The sequence below is a fragment of the Pseudophryne corroboree genome, chromosome 6 (genome assembly GCF_028390025.1).
Source record: "Pseudophryne corroboree isolate aPseCor3 chromosome 6, aPseCor3.hap2, whole genome shotgun sequence".
Taxonomy (NCBI): Eukaryota; Metazoa; Chordata; class Amphibia; order Anura; family Myobatrachidae; genus Pseudophryne; species Pseudophryne corroboree.
In genome coordinates this window covers 449,250,835-449,277,494 of record NC_086449.1, presented here as the reverse complement: position 1 = coordinate 449,277,494, position 26,660 = coordinate 449,250,835, and the positions used below count along the sequence as shown (strand labels likewise).

Genomic DNA, 26,660 nt, shown 5'->3' with positions numbered 1-26,660 from the left:
AATATATGACTATCCCACAATATACTGTATAATGACTTGTTTATGCTGATTGAGAGATTTCCAGACTCCTGCCCCTTCCTCCGGACATTTATCCTGAGGAAGGAGCAGGAGCCCCGAAACGTTACGTTGACAGAATAAACACATTGTGGTGAGATTTACCTGTGTATGGTCTCCAGAGTGCAGCCTCCCTCCAAATGCTGTATATATATATATATATATATATATAGAGAGAGAGAGAGAGAGAGAGAGAGAGAGAGAGACACAGAGAGAGAGAGAGAACAAAGATGCCCGGCACTGACTTGTAGGTACTGTGAGGTACTTGTTGCGGCCCCCTCTGTAAACCATGGATGTGGTCTGATGTAGGTAGCAAAGAAACAGCGGTACTCCACAGTCTAATGCAGTTGAAAGAGGATTATTTATTCAGGACTGAATAAATAATCCTCTTTTAACATCATTAGACTGTGGAGTGCAGCTGTTTCTTCGCTACATATATATATATATATATATATATATATCAGTATAAATGTATTAAATATTTTATACTGACATCTCAGTTTATAGTTTAGGATAATTCTAACACTTTCAGAATCAGGATATTTATTACATGAAGAAACCTAAAGTTAACAGTATATCAAAAGGCAGCTGAAGAACATCTTGATGCATAAGCCTCTCCATACATAAATGTCACTGTTATCATTGTGTTTTTAGCGAACAAAAGGCTCCATAAAAAAGACTTGTCTTTATTTGTATAATTTAGCTATACCAATACAACAGCAAATACTTTAAAGCAATAAAAATGGAACACTTTTAGCTGTTGAGTGCATAAAATCTAACTACTCGACTCCATTTTGTGAACATTAACCCCTTCATCCCTGAGTTTAAAGTCTACCAGAAAAGACACATCACCATCCATTAAAATGCATTTGAAAGAATTGCACAGTGTAAGTAGCAAGAAGGCCCTTCAATAACTCTGTTTTAAATAGGCCATCTACAGTACTCTTATGTTTTATAAATTCACATACCACAGTTGATAAAAGAATATATTAGAAACATTTTAATTTTCCTCAACCTTTATAATTAACCCTTCATACAGTAACTTGGATATTTCCTACACTAACAACCAAAATAAATTCACATTTAGGAAATAAAAATGTTTTTGTTGGGTCTATGTACTGTGTATAATTTGTTGTTGACTAATAGTGGTTGATGCTTTTCTCTCTAGTACAGGTGACCATTGCTTTCATGATTTTTCCAACTTTTCACATTATGTGATCAATCCAATTAGGTGCGAGTTTGGTCCCGCAAGCAATTCTTATGGTGAACTCACACTGCAACTTACATTTCCAATCTACTTCCAAGCTCGCATTGCTTTATAGATGAAATTCTCATTTTTTTTTGTCACGCACCGCTTTGAGCAGGTGAAAAGGTACAGTAGGGAAAATCTTTATAATAAGGTAAAAATGTCAGGACACAATATAGAAACTCTAGTACAGCCCTCCTAATGAATGATCCTGCACTTGGAGTGTTTAAGTAGCATCATTTAGCTCATAAAGACAAGTTAGTTTTCAGGTGAATTTCTCTACAAAGTCCAACAATAGATTAAATGATGTGGGACAGGTATTGTATTGATGGGAGAGGGGTTTTTGAACTTTCAGATGAGAGGTAAACATGTTTATTCCAGCTGATTATAAACTTGTATAAGTAAACTGAAAAATGACTTACTATGCAGACTATTTTGTATCCTAAAATGCTGTAAAGACTTTAATTTGCTGAAAAACGCTTGCTATAATTTTTCAACCATAAATAGAAAGTGCACAATCAGCCATTGATACCTTTTAAGAATGCCCAGTACTTTTCTTATGGCCACTAACAGCCTTCTATATGGTCCTGTTATATCAGTTACCATTTTTTTCAGTCCAGAATGGTTTCCCCACTTTTTCATGCACTGCTCCTAGGTTGTATTTTGTACAAAAGTCACACAAACTCGTAACGACTACTGCAAATTTTAATTTGTAATTGACTAATGTATTTCTGTGGTGTACACATTGCCGCGATGTACAGTATGAGGGTTTCATGATACAAACTCACTTTTTGCCAACTTACACCTAATTGGAATGACCCCTATTAAACTCCCCAAATTTTCCCCAAATTTGAATCCACTTTTTCAAGCTATGTGAATGCTGAAGGGCCAATTATAAAAGAAACTTGGATTAATTAAAAAATAGTTTTCTAAATAATAAAATCTGCAACTGTTGTTCATTTACTGTTGAAGATAAGGATGGCAGGGCCAGTGCTGCATAGACAGAATTAGAAGATTTTTTTTGTCATGAGGCAACATTAATTCTGTGTGCATTTAATTACATTTTTCTTTTTTTTTAATATTTCATTCATTTTTACCTATGGTATAAAATTAGACCTTCCAATAGTCTTTTATGCTTTAGCATGTATAAAATAGATCTAATTGGTACGCCACCTACCACTGGACTAATATTAAAAGTGAGATTTTATTGCTGCTACACTGGAGAAAATTGATGGTAATATTACAATCGCATTGTTGAGATTCAGTATAACCCAAGTCCATAATTCGCACTTTGGCACTTGTAACACAGCACTTACTTTACACTGAGTGTTGTGCTTTACAGATTGTGCACATGGGCCAAATCATCTTGATTCATCCACTGGAAGCATTTTCAAACTGATGTGAGAGGGTGCTGAGTTTTGTGCCCAGCATTCATTACTTTGATCTATTTCCTATTGTGCAAAGGCCTAGAACTATTGGGATCAGCAGCATGTACATCTCCTTGGCTGCAGTGCTGACCATAAAGTGCAGGGGGGAACCGCTTAGCACATATATTACACACATTATCATGTATGTAATATATGTGCTTGCTGGTTCCCCCAGGGATTGGCTGCACTGAGTGTATCTGTTGCTGTGTGGCTCACGGGAATCAACATAAGGTTTAACACACTCCTAAGCCCATATCCCGTCTTCTGTGATACTAGCCAATGGGAGTCTGGGAGTGGGCTTAGAAGTGAAGCCTTACATTGATTCCCAGATGCTGCTGGCCTTCAGATACACTCAGTGCATCAGATCCCCGGGGCAACCAGAAAGCACATAAATTACATACAGTACATATGCGCTAAGTGGTTCCACCCTGCACTATATGGTCAGTGCTGCAGCCCAGGGGCTTCAGCTGCTGCTGATTGGGATGGTAGTAATGGATTCAAATAAATGGACAAGTAAATAGTTAAACTTATCTTCCATACAATATTAAGCTCTATCACAGAGTGAATCATGATTATTATAAATAAGTAAAACACTAAGGGGGGCAATTTAAATTTACAGTAGGTGATGTTACATCACCTTGATTTCACATCAACTTCAACCTCGATTTCACCCCATTTTCTCCCTGACTTTGCTTCAACATCACCTTGACTTTACCAAGACTTCACCTTGCACTCCCATATGGTTGCACAGGAAACTATATGACTGCATGGTAAAACAACAGGTGAAGTTAGGGTGAAGATGAGGTGAAGACAAGCTGAAGTCCAAGTGAAGTTGAGGTGATGTAACATATCCTGGAATTGCATTACCCAATAATAGTTGCGTTGGTTGACTGTCTATTCATGGCTGTCTAGACTCTCACATTTCTCTCAATTTCAACTATTTTTTGAACCTCCTCAAATTAGCTGTCTATTGTTATAACAGCTTTAATACTTGCTTATTTTCACTCATAGATCAGCAGGAGAGATAATAATAATAATAATAATAATAATAATTTCCCTAATCATCTAATTATCAATTGGGGATATATAGTTAATTAAAAAAAAGTATGAACTTTTTAGATAATATATCACTGAAACAAATTCTTACAATTTACTCTATGAGGTGAAGGAGTTAATGCAATGAGATAAAAATATGTTTAAGACTCATGTGAATTAAAATCCAAATATGTAACACCATTTATTACATGATTATTACCTAATAATTTAAAATGGTGTTGGACAAAAAACTTGGACAGAACTCAAATAATTCATATTAGTCAAACGAAAGGGAACAAAAAGGGATTATGTCAAAATATATTTAATCTCATGATAACTTAAACAATTGTAACAGCAGCCCTACAATAAAATAATTTGAAACCTGCAATCCATCCAAAGCTATTAAGTATTCAAATCTGTGTGCATATTGTCCCTTTTCCCTCTCTGATCATCCTCGACCTCAGTTGAGATACGTGTTTTTAGCCTGTGGTTTAATGTCACCTCTAAATTAGTAGGCTAGATTTAAAGAGAATTTAGATAAATGAAAATGAAAGGGTTAAATGTGGTAGTTTTTTTCTCTCAAACCATTGTAAAGTAATGTATGTTTGAAAATAAATTCTGCCAGGAAGACAGTACACTAATTTGTAACACACTAGTATTTCTAAAAAAAAACCACAATAATTATATTTCATAGCTTGTGCCCTAAGTTCCACACAATCCAATTTTAATTGCTTGCTTCATGAAACTGAAGAATAAAAATAGATTCCTATAGATGAGGTAAATATTGTACAGAGTATATGAGATATATTTTCAGGTACAAATAGTCCTCATTTTTATATTCTAAATTTTATACATAATTTATCAATGTAGGACGGAATCTCTATTTGTAGAACAGTGTGATAGTGATAAAAAGCCTACAATAATATATTTTCCATTAATGCATATAGCATACTAAAGTATCTTTAGTTAGAGAACCATGTGTACCTTCCATAAATATCCCTATAAACTGTAGAATATGTGCATTAATAAAAAGGGTTCAAAGTAATAGGAAAAATCAATGTAGAGATGTTTTCAACTATTTTACCAGTACACAAAAGCAAAAAAAATGCCTTCCAAGAATGCAATGGTTGAATGCATTTATATTATATAAACATTATTCTTTGCTTTTTCTACAGAGTCCTCTCTGCTCATGCTTTACATCCAAAACGTCCCAATGGAAGAAAGCAAACTACACTGGTGACTTCAGAGACAACTGAAGTAATAAACACAACAGAACTCTGACATTTTTCATTGCAGAGTTACCACGTTAATTGTTAAATAGGATTTTCTACAAATATACAACATATAAAAACTGTTAAATATATAACTTTAGGCTTTTCAAAATACATTTAATGATCTCTTTCAAACAAGTGTCACTTTTTTTCTTTAATTTTCTTTCTGGTGCTAAATGGTGTACCGAATGAGCCCACGGGGGACCAAACATGCTCTTTTGCAAATACTGTTTATCCAATTTCAACTATCAAAATGGAATTGTAGAAGAGGCATATTTTACTCGTTAAAACTGAAAATGAGTTAAGTATGGGAATGTCATTCTACGTACAGAGGAGTAAAGATATCATTGAGACAGTTTCTGTTTTGTGAAATGTGTTTTAAAACATAGGCTGTTATTGTATTCTCCATGCTCCATTACATTTCTTAGATGTTCTTTTGAAGAGCTTTTTTCTGCATCCATTTTGCTGCAGTTGTCCTTATAGATGTCCACTGGATAGTAAAACTCCAGCGTTAGGAATGCTGAAAACATGTCCTTTGTTAAATCATAAGTAAGCATTCATGTTAAACCTTTACAATTAACCCCAATATGCGTGACGATATTAGGTCTGTGTCCATTTTAACATAGGCTTTACTCTTTGGTCTATTGTGTGTATATCCAACATATAAGAAAATAAAAGCAATTCAGACAGTCCAGGGCACAAGAAGTCACTCTCTTTAGTACCTTAGTCCTCTCGTAGACAAAACAGTCTTCTTTCTAAGGCTGATTGGGGGAGGGCGAATACTCTTCAAAGTGGTAGAATATTCAGTTTCAAACAAGATGGTAACATCAAGTCTAGCAGAGATGTACACATACCATAGGTGAAATGTTAGCCATGAACTGTATTGCTAATGCCCAAACATATCTCATATGAACATTCAATACTCTTCTCTTCTGCGATCCTTTATATGGAAGGACAAAGTTTAGCTCATAATGTAGAAAAATTAGGCTGTCATTTATGAGATATTGGGAAACAGACAGAGTTGATGACATATGAGATGATGATCCACAGCAGTGAAATTGTCTAAAGTACATAGCTCTCACAAGCCTGAACTTCTTCTTCTTCTGCAGGGTACTGTTGCTGCATTTGTCAGGAGACCTGTAGATCAATAAACACACACACTGTAAGTCAATATTTTACTTTCAAGTCTCTAATGTTCTCTGTTAAATGTAACCTTTCCTATAGTAAGTATGCTCAGATCTCTAAAGGCACTATAATGAACTAAACAATGCTTATTCCAGGGGTAGAAAATATATTCAGAAAATGACATGCAGATAAGGCAATCCCATTATATTGTCAAAAATAATTAAGAAGAAACAATTGAATGACACTAATGATGCTCTACTGATTTTATTGAGTTGTTCTTTAAATTGTTCAAGTATGCAAAGATATGCTTGTGCTCCAATGCTTAGTACATTATCTGAAACACATATGGGTGATTTAAAAAAAAATATTAATACTTGTAAAATAAAACTTATTGAGCAATGTGTCACAGACAGTATGTTTACCACGTCCAAAGAGGGACATTCAGTACAAAAAAACATTCCTCCACAGGATAGGATAATGAATGAAAAAGACACAAGCAAGTTTTCCTAATAACATGGTGCACTTTTAGAACAAATCCATGGTTTTAGGTATAATTCACCTATTTACACAAATAATTTGAAATACGCAAACTTTAAACATCAAATAATAAAGTTAAATGTTCTTGCAAATATGCAGGATAAGTAGAAACAAAACACTGCAGTTTAAAATTCTCATAATCCATATAAAGCAATAAAGTATGTTCTAAATACACCTTTGATAAAGCTGCAGGTTACAGACGGCCAAACACATCAGCTGGGCTTCCTGACAGCACTATCCTAAGCGTTAGACTGTAAAACCATAAAACCGTAATATAATCCTAACCGTAAGACTGCTCTTACCCTGAAAACAACATTAGAGCACATGTACCTTTCACCATGCAATGGAGTAGATAATAATTCATTGCATTGTCATCCATAACTAAGAGACCCCAGAATAACCTGCATGGTACTGGTAATACACCCCTAATAGCTAGATATAGACTCCAAAATTATAAAGGTAGCTTCCTAGTTGTGATGCCTGGCATGAGTGAGCCATCAACTCACGGGCAGCTCTGCTAACGACGGCCGTCATTTTTGCAGAATATGCATCTTATTTGCACCATTATGCAAATAAGACACACAAGCAGATGCTGCTGATGAAAATTATATGTGGCATGCCTATATTCTGTGTGCAAGTGTAGCTCTATCTGCAAATGAAATGCTACATTACAGTGTTTTCCTGGAAAACACTGTAATGTAGCATTTAGTATGCAGATACATCCACAGCCGCACATAGAATATAGGCATTTTTTATTTTAGCGATGCAAATGAGACACATTTTTAGAGAAAAAAAATCACAAAAAGACACACAGCATTAGTGAAAACATTCACGACTAGGCATGACTAGAATGGCTGTTTAACGAGACTGTTTAACGTGACACATCTGTATGTAGGCCAATTACTTTGTGTAGACATAAATTCCAAGAGCTATATATTGATTCTATTGTACAATATGGTACTGCGTTCCACTAAAAGTAATGATTAGGAGAAAAACATATGTTATATTTCATTTTAAAATGTTGGTTCATATCTGTTCAAATAAATTGCTATTTAAATGTATTCAATTGTTCACAACAAATAGTTGAATTATAGCACCTATTCTATATATACTGTATATCAATAAAATCTCTCTCTCTCTCTATATATATATATATATATATATATAGATACATACATACATACATACAGGTTGAGTATCCCATATCCAAATATTCCGAAATACGGAATATTCCGAAATACGGACTTTTTTGAGTGAGAGTGAGATAGTGAAACCTTTGTTTTTTGATGGCTCAATGTACACAAACTTTGTTTAATACACAAAGTTATTAATAATATTGTATTAAATGACCTTCAGGCTGTGTATATAAGGTTTATATGAAACATAAATGAATTGTGTGAATGTAGACACACTTTGTTTAATGCACAAAGTTATAAAAAATATTGGCTAAAATTACTTTCAGGCTGTGTGTATAAGGTGTACATGTAACATAAATGCATTCTGTGCTTAGATTTAGGTCCCATCACCATGATATCTCATTATGGTATCTAATTATTCCAAAATACGGAAAAATCCGATATCCAAAATACCTCTGGTCCTAAGCATTTTGGATAAGGGATACTCAACCTGTATATATATAGCAACACTTTAATATAAGTACATATAAGACACTATGGGGTAAATTTACTAAAATGGGAGTTCTATTTAAGATGGGATGTTGCCACCAATCAGATTCCAGGTATTATCTTCTAGAAGGTGCTAGATACATGAGAAGTAGAATCGGATTGGTTACTATGGGCAACATCCCATCTTAAATAGAACTCCCATCTTAGTAAATTTACCCCTATGAATTCAAAATGTATATTTTTAAAATAATTAATACACTGCTAAGGTTTAAAGCACAGACAATTGGATCCCAAATATTTTATGATAGCATAATTTATAGAAAGTTATAATTTTTTATTACAGTGTGTCAATATCGATATAATGCATGCAGTAACACCACTAGAAATCATACTAGAAATCTTTAGAAGGTCGCTCCTCCAACTAGCCGGGGCTCTGCCTTAGACAATCTTTAAAGTGTGATTTTCATGGATTGCCACCACTGGTGCAAAGAGGTGTGGAGAGAAGGTAATAATTTAATAATCACTGCTAAGAATAAACTGTTAGAGTATATCAACCTATTTTTAAACTTTTTTTAACTGTTAAATTAAATATCATATAATAAGAATCTTGGAAAAAAATTGCTGATATTGAGTTAATTTAATTTATATAAGCCACATGAAGCAGAATGTATTAAGAAAGGAGCTCACACTGTAAGTAAGATACAGAATAAATAGGGAGAACTGTGACTGACAGGTTTCATGACTACAAGAAAATGCCAGTGAAATACCAGACAGACAGTGACATTGAGAGAGATTACATTTATTGGAACTGGAGAAACAGTGTACATAGATATTGTTCACAAGCTTTCAAGATCACATGGGACCACTTCAAAAGATTAAGTACGGTTTAGAAACTGTGTGAAAGAAGTGTATTTAAAACCGGTTTGATACACAAGTGTAAGAAAATCTGTTTTTGTTATTTTCAGAAAAATATAGAGCAACTGAACTGCAGAACAAGTCTTCACAGAGATGGTCAAATGAAAACAAAAAAATCATATGCATACTGTATATAGCGCTGGTTAACGTTATTACTATTAAGGGTGTGTTGTTATTATTATTATGCTATACTACAATATTGATAAGATAGATATTCTCATTGAATAGTTTAAAATTTAAACTGTACAAAGGGACTATCTAGCTTAAATCATAAATAAATCTCTTATTTCTGTTAAAATGATACACATTAGTACAGACAAACAATTGTATCGTGTGTAACTAAGGTGATTAGATAGAGCAATGGTCAGTAAATGGATTATGGGGTTTATTCATGAAGAAATTGAAATACGAATTGTTACTTTTCACTATATATCACATCAGTTCAATGTGATATATAGCTTTGTTAAGTAGCAATTCATGCAGTACTTAGCTTTTCGGGCGAAGCGATCTGAAATCCATGGCTCAGCAATCCTGTCTTCTCCTGAGGTTATCTGTGTTACCAGTGATTCAGACAGCAGGTTCTTTCTGCAAATGCACCAGGTCACCTCACAGGTCGTGGTGGCAGCGGTGGTAGGGTGTTTTGAGTGGCTCTGGTAGGGTGCTGAGCGAGCAGTCATTGGTGACCTGGCACATGCATATGTCAGGTCACCTCACTAATATATAGTAGCAGCAGGGTTGGAGGAAGAGTGAGCATGCAATGTGTAGTCACCAGCAAATTTAGGTGACCTAACACTGTTAAGCATTCTGCTGTCATTTGCTCAAATCTACCTTATGCTGATACTGCCACCTACAGTCTCTCCTTACTGCCACATCATGGACTCCCCCTTAACCGTTATCTTCTTTATTTGTAATATCCCTACTACATGTCTCACTTCTATGAATTGCTTATCCTGCCCATTGCAGCCTATATAGTGTGCCCTAGATGACTGCCTATCCTAGTACTTTCAAGGCCATGATGAACAAACCTTTGCATTATTTACAGTATGCAGGAGGTATCCATTTATTTTATCCTTGTATGTCTTTTCTCCATGTAGTACTTATTTGCACATTTTATCCAAAGTAGTGTGCACAACATGGCTGCCTCGTCTGGTGATCTGCCTAGAAAGGATAATACATGGTTTGAGTGAACTTGCAAGTATCTCACCTAGTCTCTGTATCTAAACCATTGTGTGTCATCAGTTCCAAGCATTGTCTATTCTGCCAAATGTAATCCTAAAGAGTGTGCCTGAAAAGGCTGCCTTGCCTGTATCCTTTGTGGGTAGGCTGAGTAATCCTTACAAATGATGCCACACAATTTGTATTATCTCCATGGTCTCTGTATTTAATGAAAAACTATATCTTATTTTTATGTCAGTAGATTCTGTCTGATTCATATTTGGACACAAACCTAATGGTTGCATACAAATGTGATGTTTGTGGAACACAGTACCCTGTCAGCCACAGCATGATTGACATGCTGCAGAATTTGGAATTTGAAATGAGGATGGCACCCTACACTCTTCTTCAAAATGCGGGTGTGTTGCCCCTGTTTTGAAAGAATGACAGGTCCAGGGTCTGTATTGTAGGGTGCTGACTTCTTGTACCCCCGGTGTCTGGATCCTAAGGCCAGCCTGAGTAAGATTCAGATTATGCTGGCTGGCCTGTACCTAAAAACATCATAAATATGATCAGAGGATCCGTGCTAATGCAAAGAGGATTCTCCTACAGATGCCTCCTACTCCATTCAAAATTTAATAAGATGGAATTGCACAGCCACTTCCTTGCAGCTCTGTAATTCCATACAAATATGAATCGGGCCCTATGTTCATAATCTCTGTTAAATGCCTTTAGTCCTATTAGGGAAAGAGCACTATATAAAAATTATTATAATTGCTATTATTATTATTATTATTATTATTATTATTTTTATTAAATGTCTAGTTAAACCCCTGCCTACTTTTTCAATTTGAATCTTACCAATAGCTGTCATTCAACACAAAGGCTGAATCTTTCAGGTCCCGGAGGTGGCAAGCCATGTTCTTACCTGCTCACTGGTCAGTCTGACAGCGGGTCATCTCTGGGTGCTCAGTTGCTTAGTCGGATTCCTCCTGTGGCTCCTGTTGTGCCCTCTCTGCTGGCATCCTATGTGTTCAGCTACCGCTGGCTACGTTCTATGGGCACCACCATTTTTCTGCAGGCCAGCTGACCGGGGTTGACTACTCTCAATGCCACAAAGTGTCACCTGCCCTGCCTCACTAATGGTAGCCCAGCAGGGTGTATAAAGGTGGCCACCAGAACAGGAAGAGGTGGCCTGAGTAATGTAGTTGTCTGCCATGTCCATAGGCTTCAGGTGCCTTGCTGCCTGCATCCTGTTCTTGCAGACTAATCTAGTGTATTTTCAGCTTCTCACCAGCAGGACCCGTTATTCATTCACCAGTTTATTATTTTGTCTGGCACACTCAGTCAAGCTGACAACTGTTCAGTGAACCCTCAGTAAGCACCCATCATTAGGTGCATCTTATGACCACAGGTTATCGTCAGTGTAACCTTGAGTCACCAATACTGGACACCTGGCAGCCCGGTTCTGTATTCTGTCAGTACCAGGTTTTGAAGCACTATTCGGTTTCAGCCTAGACCTGTCCACTAGTACCAGTCTAGTCCAGAAGCATTATCCTGTCTTAGTCAATCCTGTCACTCAGTCTAGTTTCTGGGTTCCTGCATGCAATAGGACATTACTTCCAGTGCTCTACCTGTATAACATAAGTCTATCTAATCTATGAGTAAGAGCTATATTTTCCCACCACTATTCCTGCATCATAGTGCTGTCAACCAAGATGCTCCTGATACTACTCGGGAACAGCAAGTACAGTACCAGTTTCCGTGGCAGTAGCTATGAAATGTTCTATATTACTTACTTGTGAATATCACTGCAGTTTTTAATCACAGTAGACTTCAAATGTAGGAACTTAACACAATGAGTACAGTATATTTTGCTAGTTACATTTTTGGATAGATACAACATACACAGTACCTCTCACAAAGACAGAATTTCTGGAAAGGAAGAAGCAATGCAATGGTATCAGGCATCCTTCTTGCAAAACTTATTACTATTATTACTTGTAACTAATTTTATAGATCAACTGAATTCATGTTCCCCCAGGAAGTAGACACATTAAGACATAAATGTCTGCCATCATAATGGGTATAATGTAATTGTCAAATACTTCTTGCTAGATATTGATTGAGTGATGAAAAAAACATGTCATCATGGTGGTGTGCACCATGTGAGTGAATGGGTACAGATTAACATACTTTCTTCCCTGATGTCCCCACAATAAGGACTCTGACAGGGAAAGCAGGTGGTATGGGATTTCTTTATAGCAAGAGTTAGTAAGGGAGAAAATGTGACAGCCAGAGCCTACAGGGGAGAAAGTTTGACAGCAATATCTTGTTGGTAATGAGAGAGTAAGGAGAGGGAATAGAGAGAAGAGAATATTTATGGGGGGACAAGAACAGCAACATGAAAAAACAAACATACCAAGTCAATGCCAGATGCAACATCTAGTATTCAATAGAGGGATGCAGTTGAAGTTTTCAGGCAATTAACCTCTAAGGCAGATTCAGGAATATATTCTTTATAGACTGCAATAGGGTCAAAAGCTCAAACGTTTTCTCTTAATCAACCTGCTCACCAAATTACTATAATGAGACACTTCCAAATAATTTATTGCTAAAGACCTGAGTTTGTAATATAGAAAAGGATCAACTGCAGAGGATATCCTGAAACTCTCTTTAGTGTTATTTTATGACATTTTTATACCATAGTTACACATTCCAAAGAACAAAAAATTGGCAATCGCAAGGTAGGGCGTGTGGGGATTTTCTTTTATTTATTAGTCATTAATAAAAGTTATGTTTTATATTATAAATTTGACCAGTGCACCTTGCAGTTACCCTTTTTCTGTTCTTCGGATTAGATACAGTACCTCAGTTTATAAACTTCAGAAACCTAAACACATTTCTACTTTGGCATGCAAAGCCAGGAGTTTGAGACTTATTATTTTTCATTTTTTTCTGATTAATCATCAGACATCCAAGACATTGAAGTTGATTGATACCAATAACATTGTTTACCTCAGTATGCCTTTCTTGTTTAGATTTTTTGATGAATTTTGATAATTTCTTCATTTTGTTGTGCATGATTGCCCTGTTGACTTTAAATGTTCTTTTTCAGATTTAACTTCATCATATACTGTATTGGTTGGTTAGATTTTGTGAGTTTGGATTGTTTCATTTGTGTGCTTTTGGCACAAAGTGTGTTTTTTATGATGGCTGTCACAGTATATCAGCATTAGTTGTAGTTTTTCATTCACATTAGTCCCTGTCCCAACAGAGCTTACCATCTATATTCCCTATCACATGGAAACATACACACACTAGGAGAATTATTTTATAAGAAGCCAATTAATCTACAGTACAAGTATGTTTTTGGATTGGGAGGAGAAAACCAGAGTACCCAGAGGTAACCCTCACATGCACCAAAAAACATACAAATTCCACACAGATAGGGCATTGATGGGAATCAAACAGAAGATCTTATTGCTGTGAGGTAGTATAGCCAACCAATACTGTACAGCAACCATCCTATATAATAAAAGCTAATGCTGCTCCTCACCCTTATAGAGGGAATTCAAGTGTTTTGTGCACCAGTGCCACTAGATGGTTTCTGATGGAGCAATTCAACCGCTAGTGCTGACATTACTGTTATGCTGTTTCATCATTTTGACTGGCTGGTAACTAGTTAATAATAATTAACTCATGAAAACAGTCTTGATTACATTCAACCCTGTTAAGTAAATATATATTTCATTACTACAGCTTCATAGTCTTTTAATACTATTGTTTTATGCCTTTTCTATTCATTCATGATTTTCCATATTTTCTTTTTGCTTATTTTAATAATTAGATGACAGTCCATTAATGCCTTTTAATCTATCATCTACTAAGTAGAGAGATTTATTAAATCTTGGACAGAGATACAATGGAGAGAGATAAAGTACCAACCAATCAGATTCTACCTGTCATTTTTTAAACACAGCTTGTAAAATGACTAGAGATGAGCGCCGGAAATTTTTCGGGTTTTGTGTTTTGGTTTTGGGTTCGGTTCCGCGGCCGTGTTTTGGGTTCGACCGCGTTTTGGCAAAACCTCACCGAATTTTTTTTGTCGGATTCGGGTGTGTTTTGGATTCGGGTGTTTTTTTCAAAAAACCCTAAAAAACAGCTTAAATCATAGAATTTGGGGGTCATTTTGATCCCAAAGTATTATTAACCTCAAAAACCATAATTTCCACTCATTTTCAGTCTATTCTGAATACCTCACACCTCACAATATTATTTTTAGTCCTAAAATTTGCACCGAGGTCGCTGTGTGAGTAAGATAAGCGACCCTAGTGGCCGACACAAACACCGGGCCCATCTAGGAGTGGCACTGCAGTGTCACGCAGGATGTCCCTTCCAAAAAACCCTCCCCAAACAGCACATGACGCAAAGAAAAAAAGAGGCGCAATGAGGTAGCTGTGTGAGTAAGATAAGCGACCCTAGTGGCCGACACAAACACCGGGCCCATCTAGGAGTGGCACTGCAGTGTCACGCAGGATGTCCCTTCCAAAAAACCCTCCCCAAACAGCACATGACGCAAAGAAAAAAAGAGGCGCAATGAGGTAGCTGACTGTGTGAGTAAGATAAGCGACCCTAGTGGCCGACACAAACACCGGGCCCATCTAGGAGTGGCACTGCAGTGTCACGCAGGATGTCCCTTCCAAAAAACCCTCCCCAAACAGCACATGACGCAAAGAAAAAAAGAGGCGCAATGAGGTAGCTGACTGTGTGAGTAAGATAAGCGACCCTAGTGGCCGACACAAGCACCAGGCCCATCTAGGAGTGGCACTGCAGTGTCACGCAGGATGGCCCTTCCAAAAAACCCTCCCCAAACAGCACATGACGCAAAGAAAAATAAAAGAAAAAAGAGGTGCAAGATGGAATTGTCCTTGGGCCCTCCCACCCACCCTTATGTTGTATAAACAAAACAGGACATGCACACTTTAACCAACCCATCATTTCAGTGACAGGGTCTTCCACACGACTGTGACTGATATGACGGGTTGGTTTGGACCCCCCCCAAAAAAGAAGCAATTAATCTCTCCTTGCACAAACTGGCTCTACAGAGGCAAGATGTCCACCTCATCATCATCCTCCGATATATCACCGTGTACATCCCCCTCCTCACAGATTATCAATTCGTCCCCACTGGAATCCACCATCTCAGCTCCCTGTGTACTTTGTGGAGGCAATTGCTGCTGGTCAATGTCTCCGCGGAGGAATTGATTGTAATTCATTTTAATGAACATCATCTTCTCCACATTTTCTGGATGTAACCTCGTACGCCGATTGCTGACAAGGTGAGCGGCGGCACTAAACACTCTTTCGGAGTACACACTTGTGGGAGGGCAACTTAGGTAGAATAAAGCCAGTTTGTGCAAGGGCCTCCAAATTGCCTCTTTTTCCTGCCAGTATAAGTACGGACTGTGTGATGTGCCTACTTGGATGCGGTCACTCATATAATCCTCCACCATTCTTTCAATGGGGAGAGAATCATATGCAGTGCCAGTAGACGACATGTCCGTATCCGTAATCGTTGTCAGGTCCTTCAGTCCGGACCAGATGTCAGCATCAGCAGTCGCTCCAGACTGCCCTGCATCACCGCCAGCGGGTGGGCTCGGAATTCTGAGCCTTTTCCTCGCACCCCCAGTTGCGGGAGAATGTGAAGGAGGAGATGTTGACAGGTCGCGTTCCGCTTGACTTGACAATTTTCTCACCAGCAGGTCTTTCAACCCCAGCAGACTTGTGTCTGCCGGAAAGAGAGATCCAAGGTAGGCTTTAAATCTAGGATCGAGCACGGTGGCCAAAATGTAGTGCTCTGATTTCAACAGATTGACCACCCGTGAATCCTTGTTAAGCGAATTAAGGGCTGCATCCACAAGTCCCACATGCCTAGCGGAATCGCTCCGTGTTAGCTCCTCCTTCAATGTCTCCAGCTTCTTCTGCAAAAGCCTGATGAGGGGAATGACCTGACTCAGGCTGGCAGTGTCTGAACTGACTTCACGTGTGGCAAGTTCAAAGGGCATCAGAACCTTGCACAACGTTGAAATCATTCTCCACTGCGCTTGAGACAGGTGCATTCCACCTCCTATATCGTGCTCAATTGTATAGGCTTGAATGGCCTTTTGCTGCTCCTCCAACCTCTGAAGCATATAGAGGGTTGAATTCCACCTCGTTACCACTTCTTGCTTCAGATGATGGCAGGGCAGGTTCAGTAGTTTTTGGTGGTGCTCCAGTCTTCTGTACGTGGTGCCTGTACGCCGAAAGTGTCCCGCAATTCTTTTGGCCACCGACAGCATCTCTTGCACGCCCCTGTCGTTTTTTTAAAAATTCTGCACCACCAAATTCAAGGTATGTGCAAAACATGGGACGTGCTGGAATTTGCCCATATTTAATGCACACACAATATTGCTGGCGTTGTCCGATGCCACAAATCCACAGGAGAGTCCAATTGGGGTAAGCCATTCCGCGATGATCTTCCTCAGTTGCCGTAAGAGGTTTTCAGCTGTGTGCATATTCTGGAAACCGGTGATACAAAGCGTAGCCTGCCTAGGAAAGAGTTGGCGTTTGCGAGATGCTGCTACTGGTGCCGCCGCTGCTGTTCTTGCGGCGGGAGTCCATACATCTACCCAGTGGGCTATCACAGTCATATAGTCCTGACCCTGCCCTGCTCCACTTGTCCACATGTCCGTGGTTAAGTGGACATTGGGTACAACTGCATTTTTTAGGACACTGGTGAGTCTTTTTCTGACGTCCGTGTACATTCTCGGTATCGCCTGCCTAGAGAAGTGGAACCTAGATGGTATTTGGTAACGGGGGCACACTGCCTCAATAAATTGTCTAGTTCCCTGTGAACTAACGGCGGATACCGGACGCACGTCTAACACCAACATAGTTGTCAAGGCCTCAGTTATCCGCTTTGCAGCAGGATGACTGCTGTGATATTTCATCTTCCTCGCAAAGGACTGTTGAACAGTCAATTGCTTACTGGAAGTAGTACAAATGGGCTTACGACTTCCCCTCTGGGATGACCATCGACTCCCAGCAGCAACAACAGCAGCGCCAGCAGCAGTAGGCGTTACACGCAAGGATGCATCGGAGGAATCCCAGGCAGGAGAGGAATCATCAGAATTGCCAGTGACATGGCCTGCAGGACTATTGGCATTCCTGGGGAAGGAGGAAATTGACACTGAGGGAGTTGGTGGGGTGGTTTGCGTGAGCTTGGTTACAAGAGGAAGGGATTTACTGGTCAGTGGACTGCTTCCGCTGTCGGCCAAAGTTTTTGAACTTGTCACTGACTTATTATGAATGCGCTGCAGGTGACGTATAAGGGAGGATGTTCCGAGGTGGTTAACGTCCTTACCCCTACTTATTACAGCTTGACAAAGGGAACACACGGCTTGACAAATGTTGTCCGCATTTCTGGTGAAATACTTCCACACCGAAGAGCTGATTTTTTTGGTATTTTCACCAGGCATGTCAACGGCCATATTCCTCCCACGGACAACAGGTGTCTCCCCGGGTGCCTGACTTAAACAAACCACCTCACCATCAGAATCCTCCTGGTCAATTTCCTCCCCAGCACCAGCAACACCCATATCCTCCTCATCCTGGTGTACTTCAACACTGACATCTTCAATCTGACTATCAGGAACTGGACTGCGGGTGCTCCTTCCAGCACTTGCAGGGGGCGTGCAAATGGTGGAAGGCGCATGCTCTTCACGTCCAGTGTTGGGAAGGTCAGGCATCGCAACCGACACAATTGGACTCTCCTTGTGGATTTGGGATTTCGAAGAACGCACAGTTCTTTGCTGTGCTTTTTCCAGCTTGAGTCTTTTCATTTTTCTAGCGAGAGGCTGAGTGCTTCCATCCTCATGTGAAGCTGAACCACTAGCCATGAACATAGGCCAGGGCCTCAGCCGTTCCTTGCCACTCCGTGTGGTAAATGGCATATTGGCAAGTTTACGCTTCTCCTCCGACAATTTTATTTTAGGTTTTGGAGTCCTTTTTTTACTGATATTTGGTGTTTTGGATTTGACATGCTCTGTACTATGACATTGGGCATCGGCCTTGGCAGACGACGTTGCTGGCATTTCATCGTCTCGGCCATGACTAGTGGCAGCAGCTTCAGCACGAGGTGGAAGTGGATCTTGATCTTTCCCTAATTTTGGAACCTCAACATTTTTGTTCTCCATATTTTAATAGGCACAACTAAAAGGCACCTCAGGTAAACAATGGAGATGGATGGATACTAGTATACAATTATGGATGGACTGCCGAGTGCCGACACAGAGGTAGCTACAGCCGTGGACTACCGTACTGTACTGTGTCTGCTGCTAATATAGACTGGTTGATAATGAGATGTAATATGTATGTATAAAGAAGAAAGAAAAAAAAACCACGGGTAGGTGGTATACAATTATGGACGGACTGCCGAGTGCCGACACAGAGGTAGCTACAGCCGTGGACTACCGTACTGTACTGTGTCTGCTGCTAATATAGACTGGATGATAATGAGATGTAGTATGTATAAAGAAGAAAAAAAAACCACGGGTAGGTGGTATACAATTATGGATGGACTGCCGAGTGCCGACACAGAGGTAGCTACAGCCGTGGACTACCGTACTGTACTGTGTCTGCTGCTAATATAGACTGGTTGATAATGAGATGTAGTATGTATGTATAAAGAAGAAAGAAAAAAAAACCACGGGTAGGTGGTATACAATTATGGACGGACTACCGAGTGCCGACACAGAGGTAGCTACAGCCATGGACTACCGTACTGTACTGTGTCTGCTGCTAATATAGACTGGATGATAATGAGATGTAGTATGTATAAAGAAGAAAGAAAAAAAAACCACGGGTAGGTGGTATACAATTATGGACGGACTGCCGAGTGCCGACACAGAGGTAGCTACAGCCGTGGACTACCGTACTGTACTGTGTCTGCTGCTAATATAGACTGGATGATAATGAGATGTAGTATGTATAAAGAAGAAAGAAAAAAAAAACACGGGTAGGTGGTATACAATTATGGATGGACTGCCGAGTGCCGACACAGAGGTAGCTACAGCCGTGGACTACCGTACTGTACTGTGTCTGCTGCTAATATAGACTGGATGATAATGAGATGTAGTATGTATAAAGAAGAAAAAAAAAACCACGGGTAGGTGGTATACAATTATGGATGGACTGCCGAGTGCCGACACAGAGGTAGCTACAGCCGTGGACTACCGTACTGTACTGTGTCTGCTGCTAATATAGACTGGATGATAGTGAGATGTAGTATGTATAAAGAAGAAAGAAAAAAAAAACCACGGGTAGGTGGTATACAATTATGGATGGACTGCCGAGTGCGACACAGAGGTAGCTACAGCCGTGAACTACCGTACTGTGTCTGCTGCGACTGGATGATAAATAATGATATAAAAAATATATATATATCACTACTGCAGCCGGACAGGTATATATTATATAATGACGGACCTGCTGGACACTGTCTGTCAGCAAAATGAGTTTTTTATAGAATAAAAAAACACCACACAAGTCACACGACGAGTGTTTAACTTTTTCAGGCAATCACAATATAGTATACTATACTGGTGGTCAGTGTGGTCAGGTCACTGGTCAGTCACACTGGCAGTGGCACTCCTGCAGCAAAAGTGTGCACTGTTTAATTTTAATAATATGTACTCCTGGCTCCTGCTATAACCTATAACTGCTCCCCAGTCTCCCCCACAATTAAGCTGTGTGAGCACAGTCAGATATTATACATAGATGATGCAGCACACTGGGCTGAGCACAGATATGGTATGTGACTGAGTCACTGTGTATCGTTTTTTTCAGGCAGAGAACGGATTATATTAAATAAAACTGCACTGGTGGTCACTGGTCAGTGGCCAGTCACTAGTAAACTCTGCACTCTCTAGTACTCCTAAGCTCCAGTAAATCAAGTGTCTCTGTCTCAATCTCACTCTCTCTCTTCTAATCTAAATGGAGAGGACGCCAGCCACGTCCTCTCCCTATCAATCTCAATGCACGTGTGAAAATGGCGGCGACGCGCGGCTCCTTATATAGAATCCGAGTCTCGCAATAGAATCCGAGCCTCGCGAGAATCCGACAGCGTCATGATGACGTTCGGGCGCGCTCGGGTTAACCGAGCAAGGCGGGAAGATCCGAGTCGCTCGGATCCGTGTAAAAAAAGCTGAAGTTCGGGCGGGTTCGGATTCCGAGGAACCGAACCCGCTCATCTCTAAAAATGACAGCTAGAAGCTGATTGATTGATTGATTAATACTTTATCTCTCTCCACTTCATCTCTACAAGCTTTGATACATTTCCCCTTTATCTGTAACTGTAACATGTGTTGACCGCTAGAGATAAGTATCATCTAATTTAGAAATAATTTCTTTGGAATCAATATAAAAATAATTTATTTTTTGATCTCTAACTTGAAATTGCAACAGTATTTACAGTTTATAGCCGTCATAACATTTTTATATTACAATACCATCTGTCAATATAAAAATATTAGTGGTTTGTAAATGTACTTAAACATAGAAATATGTAATCATCTTTGTACAATTTTAGAAAATCTATTTATCTACAGTAGCTATATCTATTTATTTCCTTCAAATTTGATGCAGCAATATATTTTTATGGCATATTTTGGAATTTTAAGTTTTGTACAATTCTATTTCCACTTAAGATGATATTAGTTACATACAAAAATATAAAACTAAACCAAACAAATAAAGCTTATATATTCATTTTAAGTCTTCCAGCTTCTTTCCTTAGTGACAAAAAATAAATTCACAACACAGAAATTACTGATAGAGTCTGCCAAATCAGCAATTTCTTTGACGCTATGTAAATAAGGCATTAAATTGGCCTATGCAGTAAATGTTTCTAGTAAATCTCACATAAAAATAATGAATCTTGAGTTCAGAGACCTGCTAAAAATAAAACTTTGCCAATAGTTAATTGCTAACCAGTTAAGAAGCAGGTGAAATAATCTCAGAAGGGCATCAAAACTTAATAGTCAGCAGCTTTAAAGGAAATCATTACTTTGGCCTGATGACATGTATTTCTTAGGCTTATATAACCTGATATGAATTAAAAAGTGCTGAAAGTGGAATCACTCAAATACAAAAATAAAATTATTAAAACACTTAGGGGCTGATTTTTGAGTCCAACACAGAGTGACTGTTTTTCTGTGATGCAGCGGTAGCCAGATTTACTACCTTATGCTAATGTGAGTCTCCACAGGACTAATGTGAGGATCTGAAGGCTTCAAGTGGGAAGCTGTGCTGTCCACTGTTTTTATATTCACAGCTGCAACTGTCATTATAGTATCTGTGATGGCACCTGCCCTATACCCTATGAATGCAAGAGATCTTTCGGAAACAGGCTTCCCTTCACTGTACATGTGACTCAGAATAGAATAAGAATCTATCTACAAGCACATGTCTCTCCCATGAACTCCCATGACATGGATTGGGTCCCTAATGTACAGGACTGGTGGACACTGTAGAAACTTAAGGCAGGCAGTGAGACTAGTCACTGGTAGTCATACTGGAGCACAGTTGTCAGAAATGGTTCTGGACCAGACAGACAATGTAGTACCAGAGAGCATGTAAGGAGACTCATCAGTACACAGGTAATTATACAGGGAGTTCAAGAAGGGGATCCAGTAAGTATCTCGGCTGTTGAGATCCCAGCAGATAGAATACTGATGCTGGAAACCCAACACCATTTGGAATGCCGACTCAGGCATCCCAAATAGGGTCACCATCCTGGCGACAGAATCCTGACAGCCAGGATCCCAAATACTCAAATGACCAGCCACCAGGGTGTAGGACATGTAGGCCATGGGGGGTTGGGTGGTAGGTTTAGGCTGTGGGTTAAGGGTTAGGCTGCACCCAGATGGGGTTGTTAGGTTTAGGCTGATGGAAGGGGGGACTAGGTTTAGGCACTCCCCAAGGAGTATTGGAATAGGCTGCGGGGGGAAGGTTAGGTTTAGGCTGCGGGGAGGGGGTGTTTGGTTTAGGCACTACCAGGGAGGGTTAGGGTTAGGCTGCTGGGAAGGGAGGGTTAGGTTTAGGCTGTGGGGAGCGCGGGTTAGAGGGCAAGGGGGAAGGTAAGGATACTTGCCTTCCCCTGTCGGGATGGTGAAGTCAGTATTCTGCAGGCAAATCAATACCAGCCCTCAAGCAGAACAGATGCTGGAGATCAGGTAATAAGCCTGTGGCAGGGTAGAGGGAGCACCGATCAGCCCCATGGACAAGGTGAGCTCCAGCATGCTGTGTCAGTTCCCACCTGGTTCCTTTCTCTGAAAATGCCCATTTTTTACAGAGACAAGTTGAGCCACTATTTGTCTGAATCGGAATCATCTGCAGATATACAAAAACTCATAAATCTGCTTCTATTCAATTTGCAAAACTTGCTATTTGCAGCCATATGATAAACTGTGATTGACTCAGCGTCAGACCCTGAAGGCAGTGTTTCCTAAACTCGATCAGCAAGGCACCATAACAATCTAGGCTATAATGATATCCATGTTAGTGCACAAATGCTTTAATGAAACTGACTGAAAATCTAATTAAGTCACTTGTGCTTAATCATGGATATCCTTAAAATCTGGACTGTTAGGGTGCCTTGAGTTTGGTAACCACTGCCTTAAGGTATATTAAACATTACTTATTTTCATGGAACTGTCCGGAGAGGTACTAAGTCATCCACTAAAAATTGCAATAACTGAAACCCATGAAGAACTGTTACACCATACATCCTAAGAACATATGGTAAGCTATGGACATATGTATAATTCATGACCATTCATATTAGAGATCAGTATTCTAGAACAGTTCTCTTTCGGTGTTCAGGAGGGATGATTATAATATATATGCATGATGACTTTATGTTTATGCCTATTACAGGTTGAGTATCCCTTATCCAAAATGCTTGGGACCAGAGGAACTTTGGATATCGGATTTTTCCGTATTTTGGAATAATTGCATACCATAATGAGATATTATGGTGATGGGACCTAAATCTAAGCACTGAATGCATTTATGTTACATATACACCTTATACCCCCAGCCTGAAGGTAATTTTAGCCAATATTTTTTATAACTTTGTACATTAAACAAAGTGTGTGTACATTCACACAATTCATTTATGTTTCATATACACCTTATACACACAGTCAGAAGGTCATTTAATACAATATTTTTTATTACCTTTGAGTATTAAACAAAGTTTGTGTACATTGAGCCATCAAAAAAACAAAGGTTTCACTATCTCAGTCTCACACAAAAAAGTCTGTATTTCGGAATATTCCGTATTTCGGAATATTCCGTATTTCGGAATATTTGGATATGGGATACTCAACCTGTAATTGATAAGACTATATAAATGGTGGAATCATATAGCAGATGCAATAACTATTATTTAAAGTTTGATCATGCTGTCAGGGCTTCTAGATATACTGTAGATGGGTAAATATACAGTAAGTGAATTCTCATACTGAATTAATCAGTGCTTTAGATGTGGTGTATTTTTACTTATTGAAATAAAAGTGCTGCATTTTCTATTGGAAGCTGAATGTGAATGTGTTGCTCTTTAACAAGACGTACATAAAAAAGTGAGCTATACAAAGTATGCACTGTATACTGCTGACTTTGAAGTACGGTTTTGATGTTATGGCTGATGTGCTGATCTGGCTTTATCAGGCTACAGACTGCAATTTTCTCCATTCTAATTAAAGAACAGGATTGTTTAGAGACATTTGTGATCTGACAAATGATTGACAGGAAGTTATGCTGAAACTTGCATTAAAATTGACGCATTGTTTGTGAGATAACTGACGACGAGTACACTGGGAACAGATAATAGCAATGCATCATTTTAAATTAATGTAATGTACAGTAGATGTATTTGTGGTTAAAGGTAAAAAATTAATATCAGACAATAATATGCAGGTGCATATACTGGACATGTTTATAATAATACTGAATTTTTTTGATGAGTGATTATTATTTGTTTATTTTATGTATAATGAGGGTATTTTTTCTGAAAATTTAATTTGGCTTTTAGAAACACAAATATTTATAAACAATTCAAATTTGCTTAGTTGATTTGTGTTGGCATATATGTTCACAAAACTGAGGCTGACATCAGACAAGAACATTAACATATTTTATCTACTGGATGATGCATAGTGTATGCCAGGCAGAAATATTGTCTGCTTTCCCGGAATGATATTTGTTATGCACCTGTATAAAATGTTAAATAAATTAGCACTATAAGTCAAACTGATGAATTTTTAACTATAACCAAATGTAAAAGTACAGTATTATGAGATCAAATATAACTAAAGATAGTCGATGTTAAATCTGGGTCTAAGTTTGTCAATTTTGATATTTGTTAACTGAAAACTGAATTCTACAGGGAGATAATTACCCAAAATATACATAGATCCCCATTCACAGTATATGCTCTGCCAGTCCAATTATTAATAAACAGTTTGTATGATAACTCTATAAGACTAGTGACATAGGCCCTCATTCCGAGTTGATCGCTCGCTAGCTGCTTTTAGCAGCAATGCAAACGCTAGGTCGCTGCCCTCTGGGAGTGTATCTTAGCTTAGCAGAAGTGCAAACGAAAGGTTAGCAGTTCTGCTACTTAAAAATGTCATGCAGTTTCAGAGGGGCTCAAGACTTACTCCTAGCTTGCGATGGCTGCAGTCTGTTTAGTTCTTGGTTTAATGTCATAAACAAGCCCTGCGTTCGGCCAGCCACTCCCCCGTTTCTCCAGCCACTCCTGCGTTTTTACCTGGCACGCCTGCGTTTTTTAGCACACTCCCTGAAAACGCTGAGTTGCTGCCCAGAAACACCCACTTCCTGTCAATCAAAACAACGAACACACGAGCGACTGAAAAGCGTCGCTCGAGCTGGTGTAAAACTACAAAGTTTAGTGTGAAAATACTTAGCGCATGCGCGCTGCGAACCATGCACATGCGCAGAATTGCCGATTTTCCACCTGATCACTGCGTTGCGAAAAACGGCAGCGAGCGATCAATTCGGAATGAAGGCCATTGACCATAGAGAAAATATGCAGCATTTCGTTATAGTTGCTGTTAAATCTAAGCCTACTGTAAATTGCTAAAATTTAGTTCATGACTAGGGCAAAACCTGCAGTGTGCCCCAACATAAATGTTGATACATATGTAGCCATGCTAATCTTTGCTGCGATGTGACATGCATCAATAATGCGTGCTGTGTGGTGCGCCGAGCTGTGACTATTTGCAGCCGGCAATCACTGTATTAATTCCATTACACCAAACACCTCCTCCCAGCAGGCTGCAAATAGTTGTAATAGTCGCAGCCTGACATGCCATGCAGCAAGCCATGTTCCAGCATGACACATCGCAGCAAAGATGAGCATGGCTACATTTACAACTGGCTTATGATTTAATAAACCAGTCTTTATAAAAGAAAAGGCAATGTAAAAATCTCTTCATCACACATATACTTTTTAATAATAATTGAATGGTTTTATGCTTTTATGCTTTTTTTTTTTGTGCTGATAAAAAAAACTAGCTATCTCTGTTTGTTTGTTTGTTTGTGTGTGTGTATGCGTGCATGCACATAGGGCTGTTAAGATTTAAAAAAATCCTTAGAGCATCTCGGAGTGAGTTTTAAGTCTTGAAATGAAAAGAGATTAAAACTACAGGTACTTCATAGGATGCAATAGCAATTCAGTGACAAAGAAAGAAAGAAATGTCACCAGGTGGCACTACAAATCACCTGAATAGCACTGCACTTGGTAAGGCAACATTTTATAAAAATAAAAAAATGTATCATCAGCCACTACTTACAGACATATTGGAACACACAATCATCAGACCTCACCATGGGGGTCATTCTGAGTTGTTCGCTCGTTATTTTTTTCTCGCAACGGAGCGATTAGTCGCTTATGCGCATGTGCAATGTCCGCAGTGCGACTGCGCCAAGTAAATTTGCTATGCAGTTAGGTATTTTACTCATGGCATTACGAGGTTTTTTCTTCATTCTGGTGATCGTAATGTGATTGACAGGAAGTGGGTGTTTCTGGGCGGAAACTGGACGTTTTATGGGTGTGCGCGAAAAAACGCTACCGTTTCTGGGAAAAACGCGGGAATGGCTGGAGAAACGGAGGAGTGTCTGGCCGAACGCTGGGTGTGTTTGT

General features: G+C 39.1%; 1 protein-coding gene across 2 annotated transcripts in view; it reads right to left on the bottom strand.

Annotated features, from left to right (window-relative positions):
* Positions 1–720: 720 nt before the first annotated feature.
* The window catches only part of TAFA5 (TAFA chemokine like family member 5), a 777,120-nt gene continuing 751,180 nt past the window's right edge, over positions 721–26,660 (bottom strand). For both annotated transcript variants that reach the window (XM_063927121.1, XM_063927122.1), the window contains one exon: positions 721–6,170. Coding sequence is in view for 1 of the 2 variants with exons in the window: in XM_063927122.1 (XP_063783192.1) it covers positions 6,162–6,170 (9 nt within the window). In the remaining variant the exon portion in view is untranslated. The remainder of the gene's footprint in view (positions 6,171–26,660) is intronic.